Source organism: Hoplias malabaricus, chromosome 11, assembly GCF_029633855.1.
Source record: "Hoplias malabaricus isolate fHopMal1 chromosome 11, fHopMal1.hap1, whole genome shotgun sequence".
NCBI lineage: Eukaryota > Metazoa > Chordata > Actinopteri > Characiformes > Erythrinidae > Hoplias > Hoplias malabaricus.
In genome coordinates, this window is record NC_089810.1 from 12300434 (window position 1) to 12322334 (window position 21901).

The window sequence follows — 21901 nt, forward strand, 5'->3', positions numbered from 1 at the left end:
AAACAATTATATCTACAAGTTGGTGAAATTACATCTAAAATATAATGAAACTGATTGCACATCTGCTCTTACCCATTTCCAACATAATTCCTGAAGACAGTTTCAAAGACTTCTATCCAGTTATCTTAATATTTGCTATGTCCAACTGCTTGTAGACACCATGCTCTGTATCGAATATCAGGTGGAAAACATTCTCTAGCGTAATGGATCATGGATCATGAAGGTTCAAAGGAGAGATCTGGGTTTGATGATCTCAGGAGAACACAATTTGTTTGTTATTACTACTATTGCTAAGTTTCCTGAAAGAAGAATATTGGTCAGAAGCTGTTTTTGGTGTTTCAGGTTGGGCTTGGTACATTTATGTTCAGTCATTTAGCAGATGTTGTCCAAACTGACAACCACTGAAACGGTGGAAATTAAGAATTCCTAAAGATAATCTAGTTATCTATTTCTCAAAATATGAGAAAGAGCCATAACAAAGCTGGACCTAATCAATATTTAGATGATATACCATCACATTGAACAATGAAGAAAAAAAAATGACATAAGTATACTGAGGAAAAATAAATAAAAACATTCATTCATTCATTATCTGTAACCTTTATCCAGTTCAGGGTCACAGTGGTTCCAGAGCCTACCTGGAATCATTGGGCGCAAGGCAGTAATACACCCTGGAGGGGGCGCCAGTCCTTTAAAGAGCAACACACACACTCACACACACCTACGGAGACTTTTGAGTCACCAATCCACCTACCAACGTGTATTTTTGGACTGTGGGAGGAAACCGGAGCACCTGGAGGAAACCCACACCGACACAGGATGAACACACCACACTCCTCACAGATAGTCACCCGGAGTGGGAATAGAACCCACAACCTCCAGGTTCATGGAGCTGTGTGACTGCAACACTACCTGCTGCGCCTAAGTAGACTGAAGTTCATGAGGAAGTTCATTCCACCACAGAGGTTTAACGACCTTTATAATACCTATGAGCATGCTTTCTCCATGTGACTGACGATATTAAGTAATGAAAAAATAAATTAGTTAATTCTAAAAACGACACAAACAATAGTGCACCTGTCCATTAAATAAACAGTTTGCTGGGTAATAACATGCAATAATAGGAAAGACATTGACAAGAGATGAGTCTTATTGTTTCATTGCTGAACGTTAGACTTGAGCATCATGTAATACTTATTAAAGATGCACTTATTGCACTCTGTTGCAGCATGCTGTGTGAACTACATTTTTGTGTGTGTGTGTGTGTGTGTGTGTGAGTGTGCTAGTTGTGGTGGGGGTTGTGCTTGAGTTATTTTCCCAAAGGCACTGAATAATTTTTAATTTCAGGACTTTTCCAAAGCATGGGGACATTCATAGCAAGGTTCCATTCAAACGCGTTGCATCATTAGCTTTATAGATGTATTTGCAAATGACAGTATCAGATAGATAAATCTATTTTGCTCCCTAGGTTTGAGTGAAATGACACAACTACTTAGAGCTTTTGTTTAATTTATGATATTAATCCTGCAGTTACAGCTTTTCTATTAAAAAAAACAAAACAAAACAAAACAAACCAACAAAAATAAAAAACACAGAGGCATCAACAGATGTTTTATTGCTCTAATTTCCATAAACAGTTTTATTAAATTAATCTGGAAACAATAAAAAAAGCCATCATTTATTAATTTAGGTAGATCTAATTGCATTTTCAGTTCCACTGAGGTGATGCTCTCTGAAACAGGTGTAGTATATGAAATGTGTGTCTATCTCAAAAAACAAAAAACAAAAAGCTGAGTTCAAAGAGCAAAGCTCAGCAAATATATACACTGCTCAGATTTAAAGAGGCAGTCCAGTGTTTTTATACATGATTGCCCACTGCTGAGTATGTTTTGTAACACAGGGTCACTTTAACAACCAGCTAATCTTATCAGAGGAATAAGTAGAGCAGAAGTGAGCACATGATACATAACTCACTAGAGAAATCGTGTTCTATAGTTTGTCAGTGGAAGTCATGCTAGTCTGTTGGACCAGTTTTGGTAAGTGTATTATATATAATAATAAAACATTCTGAAAGCACCTATTTGTCTTATTATTGTTTATTATCCTTATTATTTGTATTTAATTTGTAAGTAAATAAAAGTCCACAAAATGTGTTGATGTATTGTTTCAAAAACCGCTATTTTTTTCTACGGATCTAAATATGTTGCTTTTCTTCTGTTTTTAGGTAATAAAATATGAAAACATTCACAAATACAAATTCTGTCAGACACATTATCTTTATGACCCTCTTGGCTACACTGGGGTCTGTATGTAATGGTGGTAAAATACTGGTGGTTCCACTGGAGGGAAGCCACTGGGTGAATATGGACATCCTTATTCAGGCACTACACAAGAGTGGACACACAGTGGATGTGGTGCGTTCCAGTAAAAGTTGGTACATAAAGGAAGAATCTGATTATTACAACACTATAACAGTCCCTGTGGCAGAGGGGTTGGATGAAAGGTTCATGAAAGACATCCTTTATATTATCTTTGATATGGAGAGAGGCAAGTCCATACCACTAAAACTACTCAGCATCCAACTGGAGGCATTTGCTATCATGCAGAAAGTATCAACCATTGTTTCGAACATAGCATCGACTATGTTTGATGATGAGGACATGATGAATACCCTCAGGAAGAAGCAGTATGATCTGGTGCTCACAGACCCTGCATGGGGGGCTGGTGTTTTAATAGCTCACTATCTGAAACTGCCCTTGGTCTACAATGTAAGGTGGATTACAAGCGGAGAGGGACACTTTGCAATCGCACCATCACCCTTATCCTACATCCCAATTACAGGATCAGGGAATTCAGACAGAATGACATTTATTCAGAGGGTTAAAAACATCTTCTACTATCTCGTGGCCAACGCTCAGCACAGTTTCCTTGTTAAACCTGCATACCAGGCTGTTTGCAACAAGTACTTTGGCCCAGATGTTGATTTCTATACACTCTTGCAGGCTGCAGATGTTTGGCTAATGAGAGTTGACTATGTTTTTGAATTCCCACGTCCAACAATGCCAAATGTCATCTACATTGGTGGCTTCCAATGTCAGCCAGCTAAACCTCTTCCCAAAGACCTGGAGGAGTTTGTTCAAAGTTCTGGAGAACATGGAATTATCATCATGTCTTTAGGGACTTTTGTTTCTGAACTACCAGCTGATATTGCAGAAGACATTGCTGCTGCTTTTGCTCTGCTCCCTCAAAAAGTGATCTGGAGGCACAAGGGAGAAAGGCCATCTTCTCTGGGTAATAACACTTTGCTGATGGACTGGATGCCACAGAATGATCTTTTGGGACATCCCAAGACCAGAGCCTTTGTGGCCCACGGAGGAACCAATGGAGTTCAAGAAGCTTTATACCATGGTGTTCCTATTGTTGGTTTGCCTCTCTTTTATGACCAATACGACAATCTCCTTCGTCTAAAAGACAGGGGGGCAGCAAAACTGCTCTCCCTTGCCACAATAGACAGGAAAGTCTTCCTCGAGAGTTTACAAGATGTTCTTTACAACTCATCCTATAGGCACAACATGCTAAGGCTCTCCAGACTCCATAAAGACAAACCTATGGACCCGATGGACACTGCACTCTTCTGGATTGAGTTTGTTATGAGACACAAAGGTGCTGCACATCTAAAATCAGAGTCTTATAAAATGCCCTGGTACACCTACCAAAGTGTTGATGTAATGGTTTTCTTGCTCTTTATTATGTTTCTTGTGTTTTGGATAAATATTTCTATCATGAAATATATTTGGAGAATGTTCTGCAGGAGAAAGAAAAAAGTAGATTAATATTGCTCTCACTATAATGGCCTTATACAAATCACTCTAAAAATGGTAAGTAATTAATATGATTTTTTCTAATAATTTTACTTTGGGGTCACTACAGCGCAGATATTTTTAGTAGAAGATTTACACAAATCACCAAAGAAATAAAACTTTTACTTGAGTCATGGGTTAAAGACAATCTTTACATGTCTTTCCTTGTTTAGTGCTGCATTCTTATAAAATATGCTCTTACATTTTATGGGACAAATAAAAATGTTCTGAATTCAAAGTGTATACTGTCTAAATAGGGAAATTTAATTATTAATCTTTGTGTTGTTTTTCAATGATTGCATTATATAAAGAAAATTTAAGTTTATTAATATTATTGATCAGTGGAAAAAATTAAGAAAAAAGTTGCTCAGTCTGCGCTTTAATTTATTCACATTCCAAATTCTGTTCTAGGAGCCATACACTTGATGAAAATGATCACTTAAAGAAATTCATGGCTGACACCTGACGAAATGTGATCATATTGTGTCCTCTAGTGGTCAGGTGTAAGAAAAAATGACATCCCTCCACTGTTTGTCAAAGGCTAAGCACCACTTAATTGACCTCCATGAATATTTCACATTATGTTAGTTACTGACATGTATAAGTATGAATTAAAATGAAAAATAGCAGCTTAACTTGCTTTAAAACTGACAATTTTATTAAATTGACGGAAAAACCCGAGCTCGCTACGGAAATTCTTGAACGCAACCGTGACGTCACTGGTGGACAACAGCTGAACAACGCCGTGGTAAAACACCGTTATGACTGACTGTTATGACAGTATCTAGCTAAATAACCAACATTATTGATGACAATAGCCTAGCGATAAGCTAAACTCAAATTTAGAAGAACCGTTATTCTTGTAAATGTGATAGAAGTCGAACTCGATTTCATCCGACACTATAAACCTCCGTAATGCAACGGTTTCCTTACATGCCCATATTGTAGGAAAAGCGCCAACAATATGGGCATGTAAGGGGGGGGGGGGTCTTTTAAACCAACGGTCTTTTAAACCTTATTCCTTGAATTAGTAAGAAATATCATGTTTTCTGACTATCAATAAACACAAGTTAGGAACTCAAATTCCACTGTATTTATTTGTTTGACACTTTTATAGAGCTGGTGCTTAGCCTTTAACTATTAAAGGTGGTACCTGGATGTAGCAGTGAGCCTAAAATATAAATAAATATCTTACCAGGGTGAGAGGGTCCTATCAAAGTAGGCAGAGTAACCGATGGACAGTAATTGTGAGTGCATCTAAATGGGGCTAATAAAACTGACAATAGTGTAGACATCATTTTAATGATTTGGCTGATCTGTTGGTATTAGTGTTAAGCTTATAAATGACCTTTCACCTCTTGGAATATTTTTGTCCGTTTTGACGCAGGAAGGGCACTTATAAAGCTTACTGTTTAATTTAATAATACAAGGAAATTAAAGGTATATTTAGATGTAAAACGGGAACTGAACTCTTCCACTCCTCTGCAGTGGAGTGGTCTGGTAACAGTTTGATTTAACCATTTTATGGAATTTATGGAGTTTTTTTTAAGTTTTTTTTCAAGCCTATTACTTCTAATTCTTACAGTAAATACACATACATATTCTACCCTGTGTACCTGAGGACATGGTTTTCAATACAACAGTGAGAATTTCTGGTAACATTTAGATTTTTAATTTTAATTTCAGTGAAACTGTATTCCCTCCATTTTATGGATCTTTATGGACTTTTTAAGGGTTGCAAACCGTTATTTTAGCCAATCAGGCCTGTTTTTAATATTAACTGTGTTGAATTATGTTTTAAATTAATTTCTTATGAATTTTCAATATCTGCGCTTTTCTGCGAGTCCCCCCTCTCGCGCGCACACGTTCTACCGTAAACCGTGATGTAGACGCGCACAAGAAATCCTAGTGTAGATGGCGTGACTGCGTTTTCGCGAAGTGCAGATGGCGTGACCGCGGTCCTGTCTGTAGGTGGTTGGTGAATGTGTTAAACCATAACACCGCCTACTTTTTTTCTGGCAACATACCAATGTAAACCTCATCTACCGCAGACCAGAAAAAACAGGTTTACTCTTTAATTTCGGCACCTCTTCTCCATCTCCTCTTCTCATATATACACAGTAAGTGTCCTGTTTTGCACTGCTTGTCGCTTTAAACGAGATGAACCCCGAAATTTCTTTCACGGTCACACCCGCAGCTTCAGTGTAACGCTTTTAACTTGTTAGCTTCGGTAAATTCACATTCTCCTCAGACGTTTTACACTTTCGAGCAAAGAAGCTAAAAAGTGCCATTATTAATCTGACATGTCTTACAACCTAAAAATTAAGATACTTCTTCCGCAGAGAGAAATTCCGTATACTGTCAGCGTCTCATTGCGGAAAGTACGGTTAAACTAGCCGCACATCAGATTTTTGTGCGCGTATACTAGTGACACTCAATGCACTCAATGCACTCAATGCGCGTGAAGACCTGAAAGTAAGCCCTTCATTTTAAAGGAAAAGGAACCGCATTTAAGCGGTTTATAAATTGGTCATTTCTAGTAAGTAGTCCATACAACCAACAGATGTCAGTTCAGTGTTTGCCATTCTATGTACCTATGAAATATGAAGTAATTTTCACTGTATAGTTTTTGAGTAAATGATATTCAAAATCCCCATATTTGTCCATTGTTTTTAATGATGACTCAAGTTTACTGCTTTATAAGATGGATATTTTGAATAAGAATTCCACACAACCAACAGATTTGAGTTCAGTGTTTACCATGCTATATACCCATGAAATATGAAGTGATTTTACTGTATAGTGTTTGAGTAAATAACAGTCAAACTCCCCATAATTTTCCATTGTTTTTAATAATGACTCAATTTACTGGTTTATAAAATGGCCCTTTGGAATAAGTCCATACAACCAACAGATATCAGTCCAGTGTTTACCAGACTATATACTTATGAAATGTGAAGTGTTTTTACTGTATAGTGTTTGAGTACATAGCCTACAAATTCTTCATATTTTAAAATGGTTTGCTGCTTTCACACATTCTTACTGTGGATCAGGTTGGAGGTGAGCTGAGGAGACTCCACACTAGGGAAGCAGCTGGACCAGACAAAGTGTGTCCTAAACTACTGAAGTCCTTTGCTGCTGAGGTGGGGGAATCTTTTCAGCACATTTTTAACCTGAGTCTGAAATTTGGGAGGGTCCCTGCACTCTGGAAAATATCATGCCTCATACCTATGCCCAAGAAGGTGCACACCAGTGTGCCCAATGACTTCAGGCCCATCACATTAACATTGCATGTTATGAAGACCCTGGAGCGACTCCTCCTACACCTTCTCAGACCCCAGACTGGACATGCATTGGATCTCCTGCAGTTTGCATATTTGGAGAAGTTGGGAGTTGAGGATGCCATCCTCTACCTTCTACATCGGGATAACTCTCATCTGGACAAGGATGGCAGCGCTGTGAAAGTAATGTTTTTCTACTTTTCCAGTGCCTTTAAAACCATACAGCCCTTTCCTGCTAAGAGATAAGTTAGCGAGGATGCAAGTGAACCCATACATGGTCATCTGGATCACTGAGGTCAACAGTAGGAAGCTACTACAGATGTTCTATCAGTCTGTGGTTGCCAGCTCTTTTTTATGCTGTTGTGTGCTGGAGGAGGCAGTAGGAAATAAAGAGACGAGATGTGTCTGGAAAAACTGGCCAGGCGGGTTAGTGGTTGGAGTAGAGTTGGACTCTGTGGTTATGGTGGCTGATAGTAGGAAATTGCACAAGCTGCTCTATCCATCATGGAAGATGAAGTTCTATGGAGGTATAGTTGGGGCAAAACACCTGAATATCTGTGACAGTGAAATTTGTAGTTTTAGAAAATAGTAACATGTGTAATGTCAGTAAATTTCAAGTCACAGGGAAATTAGCTTTAGGAGTTGCAAACTTGTATAAATTATTTCCCCTCCCACAAATACAACTTCACAATTACACCTTCACAAATCATTTATTGCAGGTGCACAAACACAATTCTACACACACAAGTACAAAAACATCATACACACTCACACTTATGCTATAATTGCAGTGGTGAATATGGTGCAAGACACCTTCACATACTTGTATAAACATGCACATAAGCTGCACATTCAGAAACCAATATTTGAATCTGTGCAATGCGAGTTACATACATTTGTATTGTTTATTTTAAGTTTTTTTGTGGGATATTTGTCTAGCACAAACACTAGTCAATGAATACACCTGCTTGAATCTGAGGCTACGAGGCACAAATATTGTCTTTTTAACTCACACATGACAAATTCTGCATGATTACGCCATTTACTCAAAACCTGTACAAAATGACTTCATATTTCATTGGTACATATTAGGGTAAAGACTGAAGTGATATCTGTTGCTTGTATGGACTACTTATTAGAAATAGCAATTTTATTGAGCACGGAACTTGAATAAACATTTTAAAATATGGGGATTTTGGGTGCAATATACTCAAAAACTATACAGTAAAATCACTTAATATTTCAACGGTACATAGTATGTTAAACACTGTACTAATATCCGGCAGTTGTATGGACTACTTATTAAAAGTGACCACTTTATGCAGCATGAAATCTGACAAATCCTTAAAAATAATGCATAAATATGGGGAGTTTGAATGCTATTTACTCAAAAACTATACAGTAAAATAACTTCATATTTCATAGGTAAATATTACGATAAACACTGCACTCAAACCTGTTGGTTTTTGGACTACTTATTCAAAATAACTATTTTATAAAGCAGTAAAAGGATCATCATTTAAAAAAATGACAATTATGGGTTATTTGAATGTCATTTACTGAAAAACTATACATTAAAATCACTTCATATTTCAGAGGTGTATAGTATGGTAAACCTTGAAATGATATCTGTTGGTTGTATGGACTACTTATTCAAACTAAATATTTTATAAAGCAGCAAACTTGACTCATGGTGCTATTTACTCAAAAAATGTACAGTAAAATCATTTCATATTTTATAGGTACATAGTATAGCAAACACTGAACTCATATCTGTTGGTTGTGTCAACTACTTACTCAAAATAATTTTATGGAGCATGGAACTTTGAGTAATTATTAAAAACAATGGAAAAATATGTGGACTTTGAATGTCATTTACTCAACAACTATACAGTAAAATCACTTCATATTTCATAGGTACATAGTATGGCAAACACTGAACTTAATTCTGTTGGTTGTATGAAATACTTATTAGAAATTATCAATATATAAACCGCTTAAATGTGGTGACCTTCTTTAAAATGAAGGGCTTGTTTTCAGGTCTTCACGCGCATTGAGTATTACCGCTCTGTCACTAGTATACGCGCACGCAAATCTGACGTACGGTTACTTTAAGGTTTTTTTTCCCTCAAACGTCGGCTGGCTTAACCGCAGTGGCGTCCCTACACTATCTCAGCAAAGCCATTAACACCAGAGTCTGGCTTCACTGATAACATGATTTCCTCTTGGAAGGCTGTAAGAGACTTGCACACATTTTACAAAATTAAACCGCGTCACCTAATGGTTGCGATGTAAACATTCTTCAGAGTGGTTTTTCATAATAGAGAAATTGTACCAACTTTACAATTTTGGCGTTTACAAAGTAAGTATAGATATTTTATTAATAATACAGTCTACATCTGTTGTTTTCTGAGCTATTTTAATGTAACACTTTTAATTTGTGATTGTAGTACGTTTTCTTTTGGTACATTTAGGCCATACAACACCATATATATATATATACATACACACACACACACACATACATACTTGTCCACCAAGAATGGTTTAAAACATTAAAAAAATGTTATGCTAAAAATATTTTAAAAATTATAATTTAAAGCACAAAACAAAGTATACCAACCATTTAATGTCGTACTTTTTTATATGGGTATTAACTGTTTCAGAGATCTGGTTTTATAGGACTATAAGCAGAAAATGGACCACTTTGATTAGTGTTTTTGCCCCCTAGATATTCACATCAAACAACCTAAATTATTTGTTACTTTTCAGCCATTCCATCCTTGCGGCACATTAGTGGAACTTCCCTCTAAGGAGCATTGTGATTATTGCAATATTGTGAAACCACACCGCAAATTCTCCACTATTAGTGTTAACTTAACACTAATAATTTAACTGAGAGTGTTTTAATTTAACACTAAAAGTGTTGATTTAACACTGGTGAATGATTTTCTTTGTGATCTTTGGTTTATTTGGTAAAAATTTACCTGGGTTCAGTTTCTGTTTTCATGGGCTTTATGAGCTGGAAGCCCAAATTATGTGATAATATACAAATAAATACCTAAAAGCGTTTAAATCGTGGGCCCAGCATCAATAATCTATGAAAGTTTAACCTTTGAAATGGAATTATGAAAATTAATCCACTTTTCCATAATATTGTTATTTTTTGAAATGGGTCTGTATGTAAGTGGTATGCTTGAACTTACTAAGGCTCTTTATACAAAGCAAAGCAATTCCTATACTTTTTTCCCCCTAAATAATCACTTCTATGTTTTGCCTTTCATTTCAGACAGAGATCTGCATGCTTCCAATAGAGACACTATAAATGATGTTCCAGTCATTTTGTATAACTGTCATTATTTTGACCGTGTCTGTGGACTGCGGAAGGGTCCTGGTGTTCCCCCATGATGGTAGTCACTGGGTTAACATGAATGTTATGATCCAGGAACTTTATACTAGAGGCCACCATGTTACAGTCATACGTCCAGCAGATAGCTGGTACATCAAAGAGCACTCCCCCTACTATGAAACTTTAAAAGTCGACTTTTCAGTGGGTGGCGATGAGACTTTCTTCAACGTATTTGTTTCCAGACAGCTGCAGATTAGACGAGAAAGAAGCCCTGTTTGGACACGTTTCAGTTTGGACATGGAATTGAAAAACAGCTTTTCAGAAATGCACAGGAAGATATGTGGCATGGTGACCTACATAATTGAGGATCAAAAGTTGATCAGTTCCATCAGAGAGGCCAAGTATGATGTAATGTTAACGGACCCTGCCAATGGTGGGGGGGTTGTGCTTGCACATTATCTCGCTTTACCATTGGTCTTCAATACCCGTTGGACAGTGCATGGAGAGGCACATTTTGGAATTGCTCCCTCACCCCTTTCTTATGTCCCTTTTCCACTAGCTATGCTCACAGATAAGATGACATTTTTCCAAAGGGTATATAACATGCTTTTCTACAGCCTGAGGCTTTTCCTTTACAGACGCACTGTAGGTCCTCATTACAGTGCATTGGTTGGCCACTACTTTGGTCCAGATGTGGACTATTTTGAATTATTTCAAGCAGCTGATATTTGGCTTATGAGAGTTGACTTTGTCTTTGAATTTCCACGCCCAACTATGCCAAACATAGTTTACGTGGGGTGCTTCCACTGCAAGCCAGCAAAACCACTTCCAGCTGACTTGGAGGACTTTGTACAAAGTTCTGGAGAGCATGGTATCGTTATGATGTCTTTGGGAACTCTGGTTGGAGAGCTTCCACCTGGTATAGATGATGAAATAGCTGCAGCTTTAGCTGAACTCCCTCAGAAAGTGATTTGGCGACATACTGGAAAAAAGCCTTCCACTCTTGGAAATAATACAATGCTGGTGGACTGGCTGCCACAAAATGATCTTTTGGGACATCCCAAGACCAGAGCTTTTGTGAGCCATGGAGGAACAAATGGGATATTAGAGTCTATTTACCATGGCATTCCAATACTTGGTTTACCATTGGTCTTTGATCAACATGACAATCTCTCAAAAATGAAATATAGAGGCGTGGCAAAATTCCTGGATATAGCCACCATAGAAAAGAAGGCATTCCTGGAGGCTTTGCAGGAGGTTATATATGAGCCATCCTACAAGATAAACATGCAAAAACTCTCCAGACTGGAAAGAGACAAGCCCATACAACCACTTGACAATGCTATGTACTGGATAGAGTTTGTTATGAGGAACAATGGTGCTGCTCATCTGCGAACAGAGTCCTATAAAATGCCCTGGTACACCTATCACAGTATCGATGTAATTGTTTTCTTACTTTTTGTTGTGTCAGTCACAATTATTTTGATTATTGCAGTTATCCGATACTTGTGTTCCAAGATGTGTATCAAAAGAAGAATAAAACAGGAATGAGTCTGTCTTTATTTTATTTGTGGTACAGATTAATCTGAAAAAAAAAAAAGCATCTCTAATTGTATCAATTCACAATGAATGGACCAACAGAATGACTCAGAATGAGTGGGGAATTTGCATCAGGTTGGATGTGCTAACTGCACTCTTCTCAACCAATAATAATGAGGAGCAGAACAGTGTTCTGTTCAGAATCCATAAACCTTTATGATTGGCTGAGGGCTTATGGCAGTTATGTTCACCTATCCCCATCCCCCACCATTAATATGTGCATATTAATTTGACCCTAGGTGGGAAATGAAGATTACCAAGAATACAAGTTACACAGAACATATTTCTTACATATACTCATGAATGCTGTTAAGGAAATGGTCTTGAAAGTGAATGAACATGGGCATCTTGTCCTGTTATCTTATGCCTTTTTGTCCACAAGCGCTCATAATATTTTCATGTCCATATTTTGTATGAATGAATTTTAATGTGGTACAAAAATGCTGACAGACATTCTATAAATTATTCAATTTCGGTGGGTTTGGATGCTTGCTTTTTTCAGCTTTCTCTGACAAACTTCAATAATGTAAATAATACTCTAAGAAATAATGACCTCAGTGTTTGGTGGGAAAGCTCTTTCTGCAAGGCAAAGCTCATCATTCACTGAAAGCAATACGTTTTATTATTACACCCACTAATACTGTATAAAAGCACACAGATATACAATAGCAAATTCATAGTTTACAGCATTAGGTACTTATAGGTCATGGTATAAAAAAAAATCTCAAACTTGGGAGGGTTCTGCTAAAGTGGGACACTTGAGCTCAGTGGAATTGTGCTTTGTTGCTTCTGACATAGTGACAAAAATATTACTCAGATGACACTGAACTGAATAGGAACAGATTATTCTTATGATGATAAATGTTTGTGTGCTGCATGTGAATAAATATTTTATTGGTCTGATTAATGATTTTACCGGATGTCTTTCCCTCTTGTGGACTTATGAATATCTGTTTGGGAATTATTTAACGATGCTATGTAACCTGCGTAGTTAGAAAATGAGTGTATGAATGTATTTGAAATAAACATTTAATTAATTCATTAATTAAAATATATATCAAATAATAATAAAACATTGAAGAATTTGGAAGTAATGTGTCCTGTGAGTTAACATGTTAGCCTTGCACTAACCCTGAGTTAATACACTGGTCCCATATAATGGTCTTCTTTGATGTATTACTATGTGATTCGCGGTATTATTACATCAATAGTATACAGCCTTCGATCAGCTTTGGTTTTTATACTATTAATAACACATTTGATATGGAAAACTTGCTTGTGTGGAATTTGAGTGAAAGTTGTGATTGTTTGTGGCATTTCTTTTACAAGCATAATATTGTATGGTTATAAAATCCACTTATCACTATGTGATATTCTGCACTGCACAGTGGATTTCCACGGGCAATCAGTAACCAAGTACTCAGTAAAAGAACAGGGAATCCACACACTCAAACTGAATCCACACACTCAAACTGGTTATACCTGAGGTTATAACCTTTAAAGGGTTCTTTAGGGAAGCAAAAGTGGATCTTCTCTCCTGAGAATTACTTACTGTATCCATTTGATGGAAAATTGTTCTGTTAAGTTCAATGAACTCAAAAGTTTAAGGCACAAAGGCAACTTGCTTCCTAATAGTAAATGAATGACTCTGATTTACTGCTGATTACTGTTTTAAATCAGTTGATGTTTTGTTAATATACTGAGACCACAGAAAAGCATTTGAGTTTTTGTCCTTGAAAGTGACTCTTTTCAATAGATCTTTTTGTCCGTTATATTTTCAAGAGCATTTCAATCCACCCACCCCACCCCCATCCCACCTCCCAAACAGAGAGTTACAAAAACTGTAATTCATTACAGAAAATGTAGATGCATGAATTACAAAAATGTAATTGCTATTGTAATACACCCCTAAAGTGTCCCCCTTTAACTGAACCTTTCCTACAAAACACAGCTCAACCCTAACAAAATCTTTAAGAACAATTACAAAAATATAAGTTCATTAAAATAAAGGAGGGTATATAATAAGATGAAGATTCTGGTGTATTCGGTGGTGAGTGAGACAGAGTTTCTACTCTCACAAACGAGAATCTCTATCCCACCCTCACGATGTCCTCACCCTGGGGCTGGGTGTGTAAAGCGTCATTTCCGCTACATTTGCATCCTGGGATTGGAAGTCCCTCCGGCAACTCTCTCTAATCACATACACTACCAATCCTGCACAGATAAAGATCAGCAGCACTATGCCGATAACCTGTAAACAAGGGCCACAGGGAAGAGTCCTGTTAGATAAGCCTTTTATTAGAGAAAAAAAGTGTAGCAGCTTGTCATTTTTTATGTGTTTTATCAGACCAGGTTTCCATGACAAAGAAAAGAATATTAGAGCGGAACTAGTTCATCTTCCATTTGTCACACCAATTGCCAGGGGAAAATAAATACATAATTTGTCTTAAGACAATAAAGAACACTTGACCTGACTTGACCATCATGGCCTCTAAACCTTAGAAAGCTGTAGTGGATCCTTTTCCTTCATTGAAATGAGAATGAGCTCCAAAAATAAAAGGGGATCTTCTATATCAATGTCTATGATAACATCTGTAAACAGCAAAAATGTTGTCATGGTTTCATGGTTTTATTTGAGTCAGGTAAAGTAATGACCAGCTGTTTAACTTGTAAGAGTGCAAGTTTTCAATTAAACCACAACTAAACCTAATTTCTGGAAAGACCAAATATGAGAGCAACATTTAACCAGACACACAATGTTTTCAAGCAAATGGTTCATGGACTGGATAGTATAGCTTAATGAGTAACACTACAGGCCTCTGCACATCTGAAGATCTTGGGGGGAAAACATTACATTATACTAGCAAGAGTCTTTGGGCAAGACTTTTGACGTTACATTATCATGCATCTCTTACAAAATTAAAATGGTAAGTCACCCAGAGTAAGAGCATCTTGGAAACCTGACATCTCACCTGAGATACGACAAAGAGCTGCTGAGAGCGGAGCATCAGTTCTCGAGGTGTGGGACTGTCTTCTTCATCCTCTTCTCTCACTGGTTCACACCATTTCTGCGGAGCTGCTTTGTCCACAATAACGAACCTGCCCTGCCAGTCTGTCATGGCACAGGCAAAATACTGACCATCCAGAAACAGTAGAATGAGCCACACAACAGCTGGCACCACACTGGACAGGGGCACGCTCTTACGGCTCCATGCGTCACACCTGCAGTGAGCACAGGCTTGCATGTTTTAAATGAGACAAATTAAAATGTAACCAGCAGTTCAAATGGTAGAGAACAAATAGTTCTTAAAGTCAACCAAAGCAGTTTATTCATCAGCTTTATTCTGTCCAACGTTAGGCCAAACTTGGCTCAAATCAGACCTGAAATCTGGCTAGCATTAAACTAAAACCTGGCTAATATAACCAAATGCGGTGATTTCAATCAGCGCATATATGACTACAGTCAGATTAAATGTGGCTAACATCAGACAAAATGTGTTTCACACAGGTAACTGGTAATTCTCGACAAGCAATGTTTGTTGCTCATTTAATACTTTCTTTAAATGTATGTCAAATGGCCTTAGTTTTTTCTTTATGACTGAAACATTGTGGTAATAACTGATATTAATTAAAACCTGAGTTTTCAGAATCACAGCATATTTGCTTTGTAATACCGCAATGTATCAACAAGTTCAGCAGCCAATTAAAGGCATAGTTTCTGAATCTCCTAAATATGTTTTGAAGAGTAATAATTAAGCAAATAAACATTATTGTTTGGGGCAGATGTGTCTCCTTTTTATTGTGGGATAGACTTTCTCTTAAGGAACTTTAGGAGCTTCTAACCCATAAACAAACAATGAAATTTTAATCTAGGCAAGTTATTTACTACATTTACAAGTTGTGATGAATTCTCTGTGACAGAAGAAAAGGACAGTCACATCTCATGCAGTATTAAACAAAAAGAGACCTGTCTGACTTAAACTGGTTTCATTAAAGTTGAAATACAGAACAAAACACAGCACCTGCAGCCCTGGACAATGAGCATGAGAGTAAAGGCCATGACCGCGGGGATGATGAAGAAGGCTGAGGAGAACAGCCCATTCCAGGTCGGGCTACAAGGACACTCAAACTCCACCTCCACCAGCTTCTCCAGCCCCATGAGGATGAAGCCAAAGGCTACGTTTGAAACCAGAGGACTGTTGCTCAGCTCATTCTTCAGCCTTGTGAGCCATTGTTGTCTACTTCCCATACTAAAGCCACCTACGATATCTCCCCAAAGTACCAGCTCCTCCGCTGGGGACACATTTGCAGCAGATTAGTGACGCGTAACCAATTTTATTTTTTTACCCCACTGAAGGCCAACTACAACACTTGCATTCCTATTGGTGTTGAGCAAAGGTGGGTGTGTCACCCAGGCCTACATTACCCTGCATAATTGGCTCCCTGTACGTGGCAGGTGGGGCTTGTCTTTAAAAGGGTCTTTTCGTTGATTTTTTGAGGGAGGGGAATAAAGTGGAGGGAAAATCAGTTTGCTCTCCGATTGGGTGAGGCAAAACAGCACTCTGTATACAGTCATACAGTACTATCATATCTGAATATTAAAGGGTTACTTCCACTTATCAAAATGTTGGCTGGTGATATGTAAACAAACTGAGTGGTTTAATGTGTTTTTGATTTATTTAGTCACGTTTAATGATATTTACATCACAAACATAACCAGTTTATCTTCTACCTAAAACAACCAATGAACATTCACCCCTGGGTTTTCTCATTATAGAACAGTGGAAGATCACACAGTCCTCTATGTGTCTCTTAATAAATATATATTTTAAAAAACGTAGTGCAATAAACTTACAGTAAACAATGCCCCAGACATTAGATCGGTATTCATTCGGCCATTTTAAGCAATACTTTATTGCTTATAGAGTTATTACATGCATGAGGAAAAGGCCTGAATTCTGACTAAATTCTTCCTCCTGAACTGAGATTTCACATCAAAACCCTCTATTGGACATTGCTTCTATCTCAGTTCTTTAAAAATATTATTATTATTATTATTATTATTATTATTATTATTATTCCATCTGTATATTCAGAATATTGCATAATTTGTTATAAAACAATTTGTTATTAACCTATTAAATATTTCTTAAGCAGTCACTGAGAGGATGTATTATAATCTCTTAATCTATTTACAGTTGAGTGTAAAATATAGACTTTGATCTAAATGAAGCCTCATAGAATCTGCACCACTACTTTTTCCCCATAAGGTGGCGCTTTGCGAATGTAAAAGCTGTGAGGCATGAAGGATTACTGGGAGCCATGATGGATTTGACACGCTTTACTCTGATTCTGTTTTCAGCTCAGTCAGCTGTGACCTTAAGGCTCGGCCTGTGTTAAGGGTGCACAGCTAAATAAACAAATAAAAAAAACAAACAAACAAGCAAGTAAATAATGCATTGCTTACTTCAGGGACATAGTTAAAGAAGAGCTTCTTTGATTATTGTAAGCCAGTGTTTTTTAGTGTGTAGGGGAACTGCACACGCCTCTGTAAAATGTGTTTACTGTGCAGCACAACATCTGTACAGTAAGGTCACCTTGTGCTCTGTGTGATCTCTCAAGATGCTCTCTTATACATTACATTCATTGCTTTTACTGCTGGGGAGAACATTCAAAGGGATGTCCTTCCTCACATTAAATGAACAATGTCTTTAGGAGTCTTGTATTTTAAAGTCATAATGCCACTAAATAATTATTAAAAAAGAGAATGGGAAACGAACTGAAATAACAACATTTTAAATAATGTATAAATGGCAAAATGTATTTTTTTTTGTATAATATTGTATAATATAATATAATATAACCACGACCCTGAATTGGATAAGCGGTTACAGATAATGAATGAATGAATAATATAATATAATATAATATAATATAATATAATATAATATGTTATATATAGGCGGCACGGATTCCCGCTCCGGGTGACTGTCTGTGAGGAGTTGGTGTGTTCTCCCTGTGTCGGCATGGGTTTCCTCCGGGTGCTCCGGTTTCCTCCCACAATCCAAAATCACACGTTGGTAGGTGGATTGGCGACTCAAAAAGTGTCCGTAGGTGTGAGTGAATGTGTGTGTGTGTGTGTGTGTGTGTGTTGCCCTGTGTATTCCCGCCTTGCGCCCAATGATTCCAGGTAGGCTCTGGACCCACCGCGACCCTGAACTGAATAAGCGCTTACAGATAATGAATGAATGAATGAATGTTATATATAATAAATGAAGAGCCTGAGCGCATCCTGTATATTTCTTTTACATTGTTTATAGCAATAAATAATTTTCAAACTGGGACTGGGAGACGGCAGCTGAAAAAATCAGCACTGTATAACTGTTTAGACTTGGTCAAGGTGATATTTGATGAACATTTTATTATACTCCAGAGGAGCGAAACATTTGTTCAGTGCTGGGCTAACATGCTAAAATACTTGTATTTCTTGTACAACTATGACCTATTCAGTAAACGTCTACTGCTGTAATCCTATATAAATCTGTTAATATCATACCTCTTTTGGTATTCTCACTCTATAGAGCTGATTCAGGTAAACTGGCAGATAACTGCCTCAAAAACATTGGCCCACATTTCCCACATCAGCACATCTCCAGTTTATTGCACAGTAGCAAGTAGAGCAATTCCACATTACTACTTTGTAGTCTTTAATTGAAATCTATTAAATGCCTTTTTCTGAACCAAACTGAACTATCATAAATAATTACACCCCTGTGTTATCAAGGCAAATTGAAGATGGCACTAATTATAAAATTATGACCATCAGAATTGAAAATACAACTAAACCTGACCATGTGCATCATTAGAAACCCAAAAACCATTATGTTTAAATAGAAAGATACGTATCTTAAGTAAACCTGTTCTTCCCCTGCAGAACACACTTCAGCATTTCCTGCTCAACTCCATGACACCATCCATCAGCTTCATGAGGTGTAAATAGGGGTGTTAAAGCAAGAGAAACACCAAACTGCAGTGCAGGGGTAACACAGGATTAGGAAGCACTAATATAGCCCTGGGTTTGAGGGCTGTATTTGTTCTTTGTTGAACATAAAATGATTGTATCCTCATGAAGAAAGGAATATATGTTTGATTCTGTTCAGTTCTATGAACAAGTGGTAAAGAATATTCCAGAATAAAACCTTGTACGACCTTTTGTTCTCCACCCACATAGCATTGCACAGTATGATCCAGTTTGAACTGGTGGTGCATGAACACAAAGCAAAGAGGAGAGACTTACAAGAAGATGAAGAGGAACTCTATAAAACGAGTCAAGACAAGATGAAATTACTGAAGAAAGGACGAAAAAACCTGTCATGCTACTTTCAAAATATTATTATTCTTATTTTACAGATCTGCCTGTTATTGACATGCAGAGACTTGCAAGTGCTTTTTCATTTGATGGAGTGAGGAAAAAACATTGTTATCGACTTAAATGGAAATTTTCATTTAATGTCAGAATTATTCATAAATCCAAAAGCAGTGTTTTCATGAGGCACAGTCTGCCTGATATCAGTTCCACATTTTCTTCGTATTTCAGTTCCACATTTTCTTTGTATTTTATGAAGAAGTGAGCTACCTGGCTGTTTTTAAGGGCCCATACCTTACTTTTCTTCCTTGAGATTCATGTATGACCTTTTCTTTCTACGTTTAACTATGATATAATATAAAAAATATAATTAAAACAAACAAACACCACTTTTTAAGTGCACGTTAATCTGGCTACCTGGATCATCTACCAACCCATTAACTGTGATGTAAGACAAGCTAGTCAGTGTTTTGGTGCACTAAATAAGTCATGAGATAATATGAGATAATAAATAACCCATTCTGATTGAGCTCCCCCTATTATGTAATATAGGGAATCATTACAGGTTTACTGTTCCCTCATCCGAATATCTCCAAAGACAGCACTAGTCCTGCTTTTATGTAATTCTGCAAAGGCAGAGGCAAACCACATAAAAAGAGAACAGAGTAAAAAACGTTAAATAATAAGAGAATGCCTTTTACTTCCTGCTGCTGGCTCTAGGCTGTGGTGAGCTTTGTGTGACTTATTATTATTTAAAGGTATGAAGCCATCTATTCTGAACTGGACCATTCAGACAGGGTGGGAAAATGGTGCTGGTGCTTGAACTTTTTGATATTTTGACCAAAGCATTTCAGAGACGAATTGCAGAACTCTGTAAACTTGTGAAGATAGAATTTAAACATATGATCATTATGTTCTTAACACAGTCTTTTATTTTTATTTATGATAATTTTACAACTTCCTTTTTGAGAATACACTTCAGGGTCACGGTGGGTCTGGAGTCTACCCAGAACACAACCTGGAGGGGGCGCCAGTTCTTCACAGGGGGACAGATACACTCTTACATTCACTAACATACGCACACCTACAGACACTTTTTGAGTCACCAATCCATCTATCAACGTGTGTTTTTGGACTGTGGGAGGAAGCCAGAGCACCCGGAGGAAACCCACGCAGACACAGGGAAAACACACCACACTCCTCACAGACAGTCACCCGGAGGAAACCCACGCAGACACAGGGAGAACACACCACACTCCTCACAGACAGTCACCCGGAGGAAACCCACGCAGACACAGGGAGAACACACCACACTCCTCAGAGACAGTCACCTGGAGGAAACCCATGCGGACACAGGGAGAACACACCACACTTCTCACAGACAGTCACCCCGGAGGAAACCCATGCAGACACAGAGAGAACACACAAAACTCCTCACAGACAGTCACCCGGAGGAAACCCACGCAGACACAGGGAGAACACACCACACTCCTCACAGACAGTCACCCCGGAGGAAACCCACGCAGACACAGGGAGAACACACCACACTCCTCAGAGACAGTCACCTGGAGGAAACCCACGCGGACACAGGGAGAACACACCACACTCCTCACAGACAGTCACCCCGGAGGAAACCCATGCAGACACAGAGAGAACACACAAAACTCCTCACAGACAGTCACCCGGAGGAAACCCACGCAGACACAGGGAGAACACACCACACTCCTCACAGACAGTCACCCCGGAGGAAACCCACGCAGACACAGGGAGAACACACCACACTCCTCAGAGACAGTCACCTGGAGGAAACCCATGCGGACACAGGGAGAACACACCACACTTCTCACAGACAGTCACCCCGGAGGAAATCCATGCAGACACAGAGAGAACACACAAAACTCCTCACAGACAGTCACCCGGAGGAAACCCACGCAGACACAGGGAGAACACACCACACTCCTCACAGACAGTCACCCCGGAGGAAACCCACGCAGACACAGGGAGAACACACCACACTCCTCAGAGACAGTCACCTGGAGGAAACCCACGCGGACACAGGGAGAACACACCACACTTCTCACAGACAGTCACCCCGGAGGAAACCCATGCAGACACAGAGAGAACACACAAAACTCCTCACAGACACTCACCCAGAGGAAACCCACGCAGACACAGGGAGAACACACCACACTCCTCACAGACAGTCACCCTGGAGGAAACCCACGCAGACACAGGGAGAACACACCACACTCCTCAGAGACAGTCACCCGGAGGAAACCCATGCGGACACAGGGAGAACACACCACACTCCTCACAGACAGTCGCCCGGAGGAAACCCACGCAGACACAGGGAGAACACACTAAACTCCTCACAGGCAGTCACTCGGAGGAAACCCACGCGGACACAGGGAGAAAACACCACACTCCTCAGAGACAGTAACCCGAG

At 38.4% G+C, this 21901-nt stretch overlaps 2 protein-coding genes and 1 pseudogene across 3 annotated transcripts; 2 read left to right on the forward strand and 1 right to left on the reverse strand.

Moving 5' to 3' along the window:
* Positions 1–2007: 2007 nt before the first annotated feature.
* LOC136709870 (UDP-glucuronosyltransferase 2C1 pseudogene) lies at positions 2008–4050 on the forward strand (annotated as a pseudogene).
* A 1022-nt stretch (positions 4051–5072) lies between these two features.
* LOC136709871 (UDP-glucuronosyltransferase 2A2-like) lies at positions 5073–13096 on the forward strand. 2 transcript variants are annotated; one of them, XM_066685418.1, is made up of 2 exons: positions 5073–5107; positions 10431–13096. In XM_066685418.1, the coding sequence occupies exon 2, from the start codon at positions 10467–10469 to the stop codon at positions 12039–12041; it is 1575 nt and encodes a 524-aa protein (XP_066541515.1). In that variant the 5' UTR covers positions 5073–5107; positions 10431–10466; the 3' UTR covers positions 12042–13096. The 2 variants fall into 2 exon arrangements, with proteins under 2 accessions (XP_066541515.1, XP_066541513.1); XM_066685416.1 differs by lacking the exon at positions 5073–5107 and adding an exon at positions 5728–5980.
* Positions 13097–14041: 945 nt separating this feature from the next.
* LOC136709273 (uncharacterized) lies at positions 14042–15404 on the reverse strand. Its single transcript, XM_066684400.1, has 2 exons — positions 15062–15404; positions 14042–14340 (listed from the first exon to the last, which is right to left on the reverse strand). The coding sequence occupies exons 1-2, from the start codon at positions 15332–15334 to the stop codon at positions 14191–14193; spliced, it is 423 nt and encodes a 140-aa protein (XP_066540497.1). The 5' UTR covers positions 15335–15404; the 3' UTR covers positions 14042–14190.
* Between the last annotated feature and the right edge of the window lie 6497 nt (positions 15405–21901).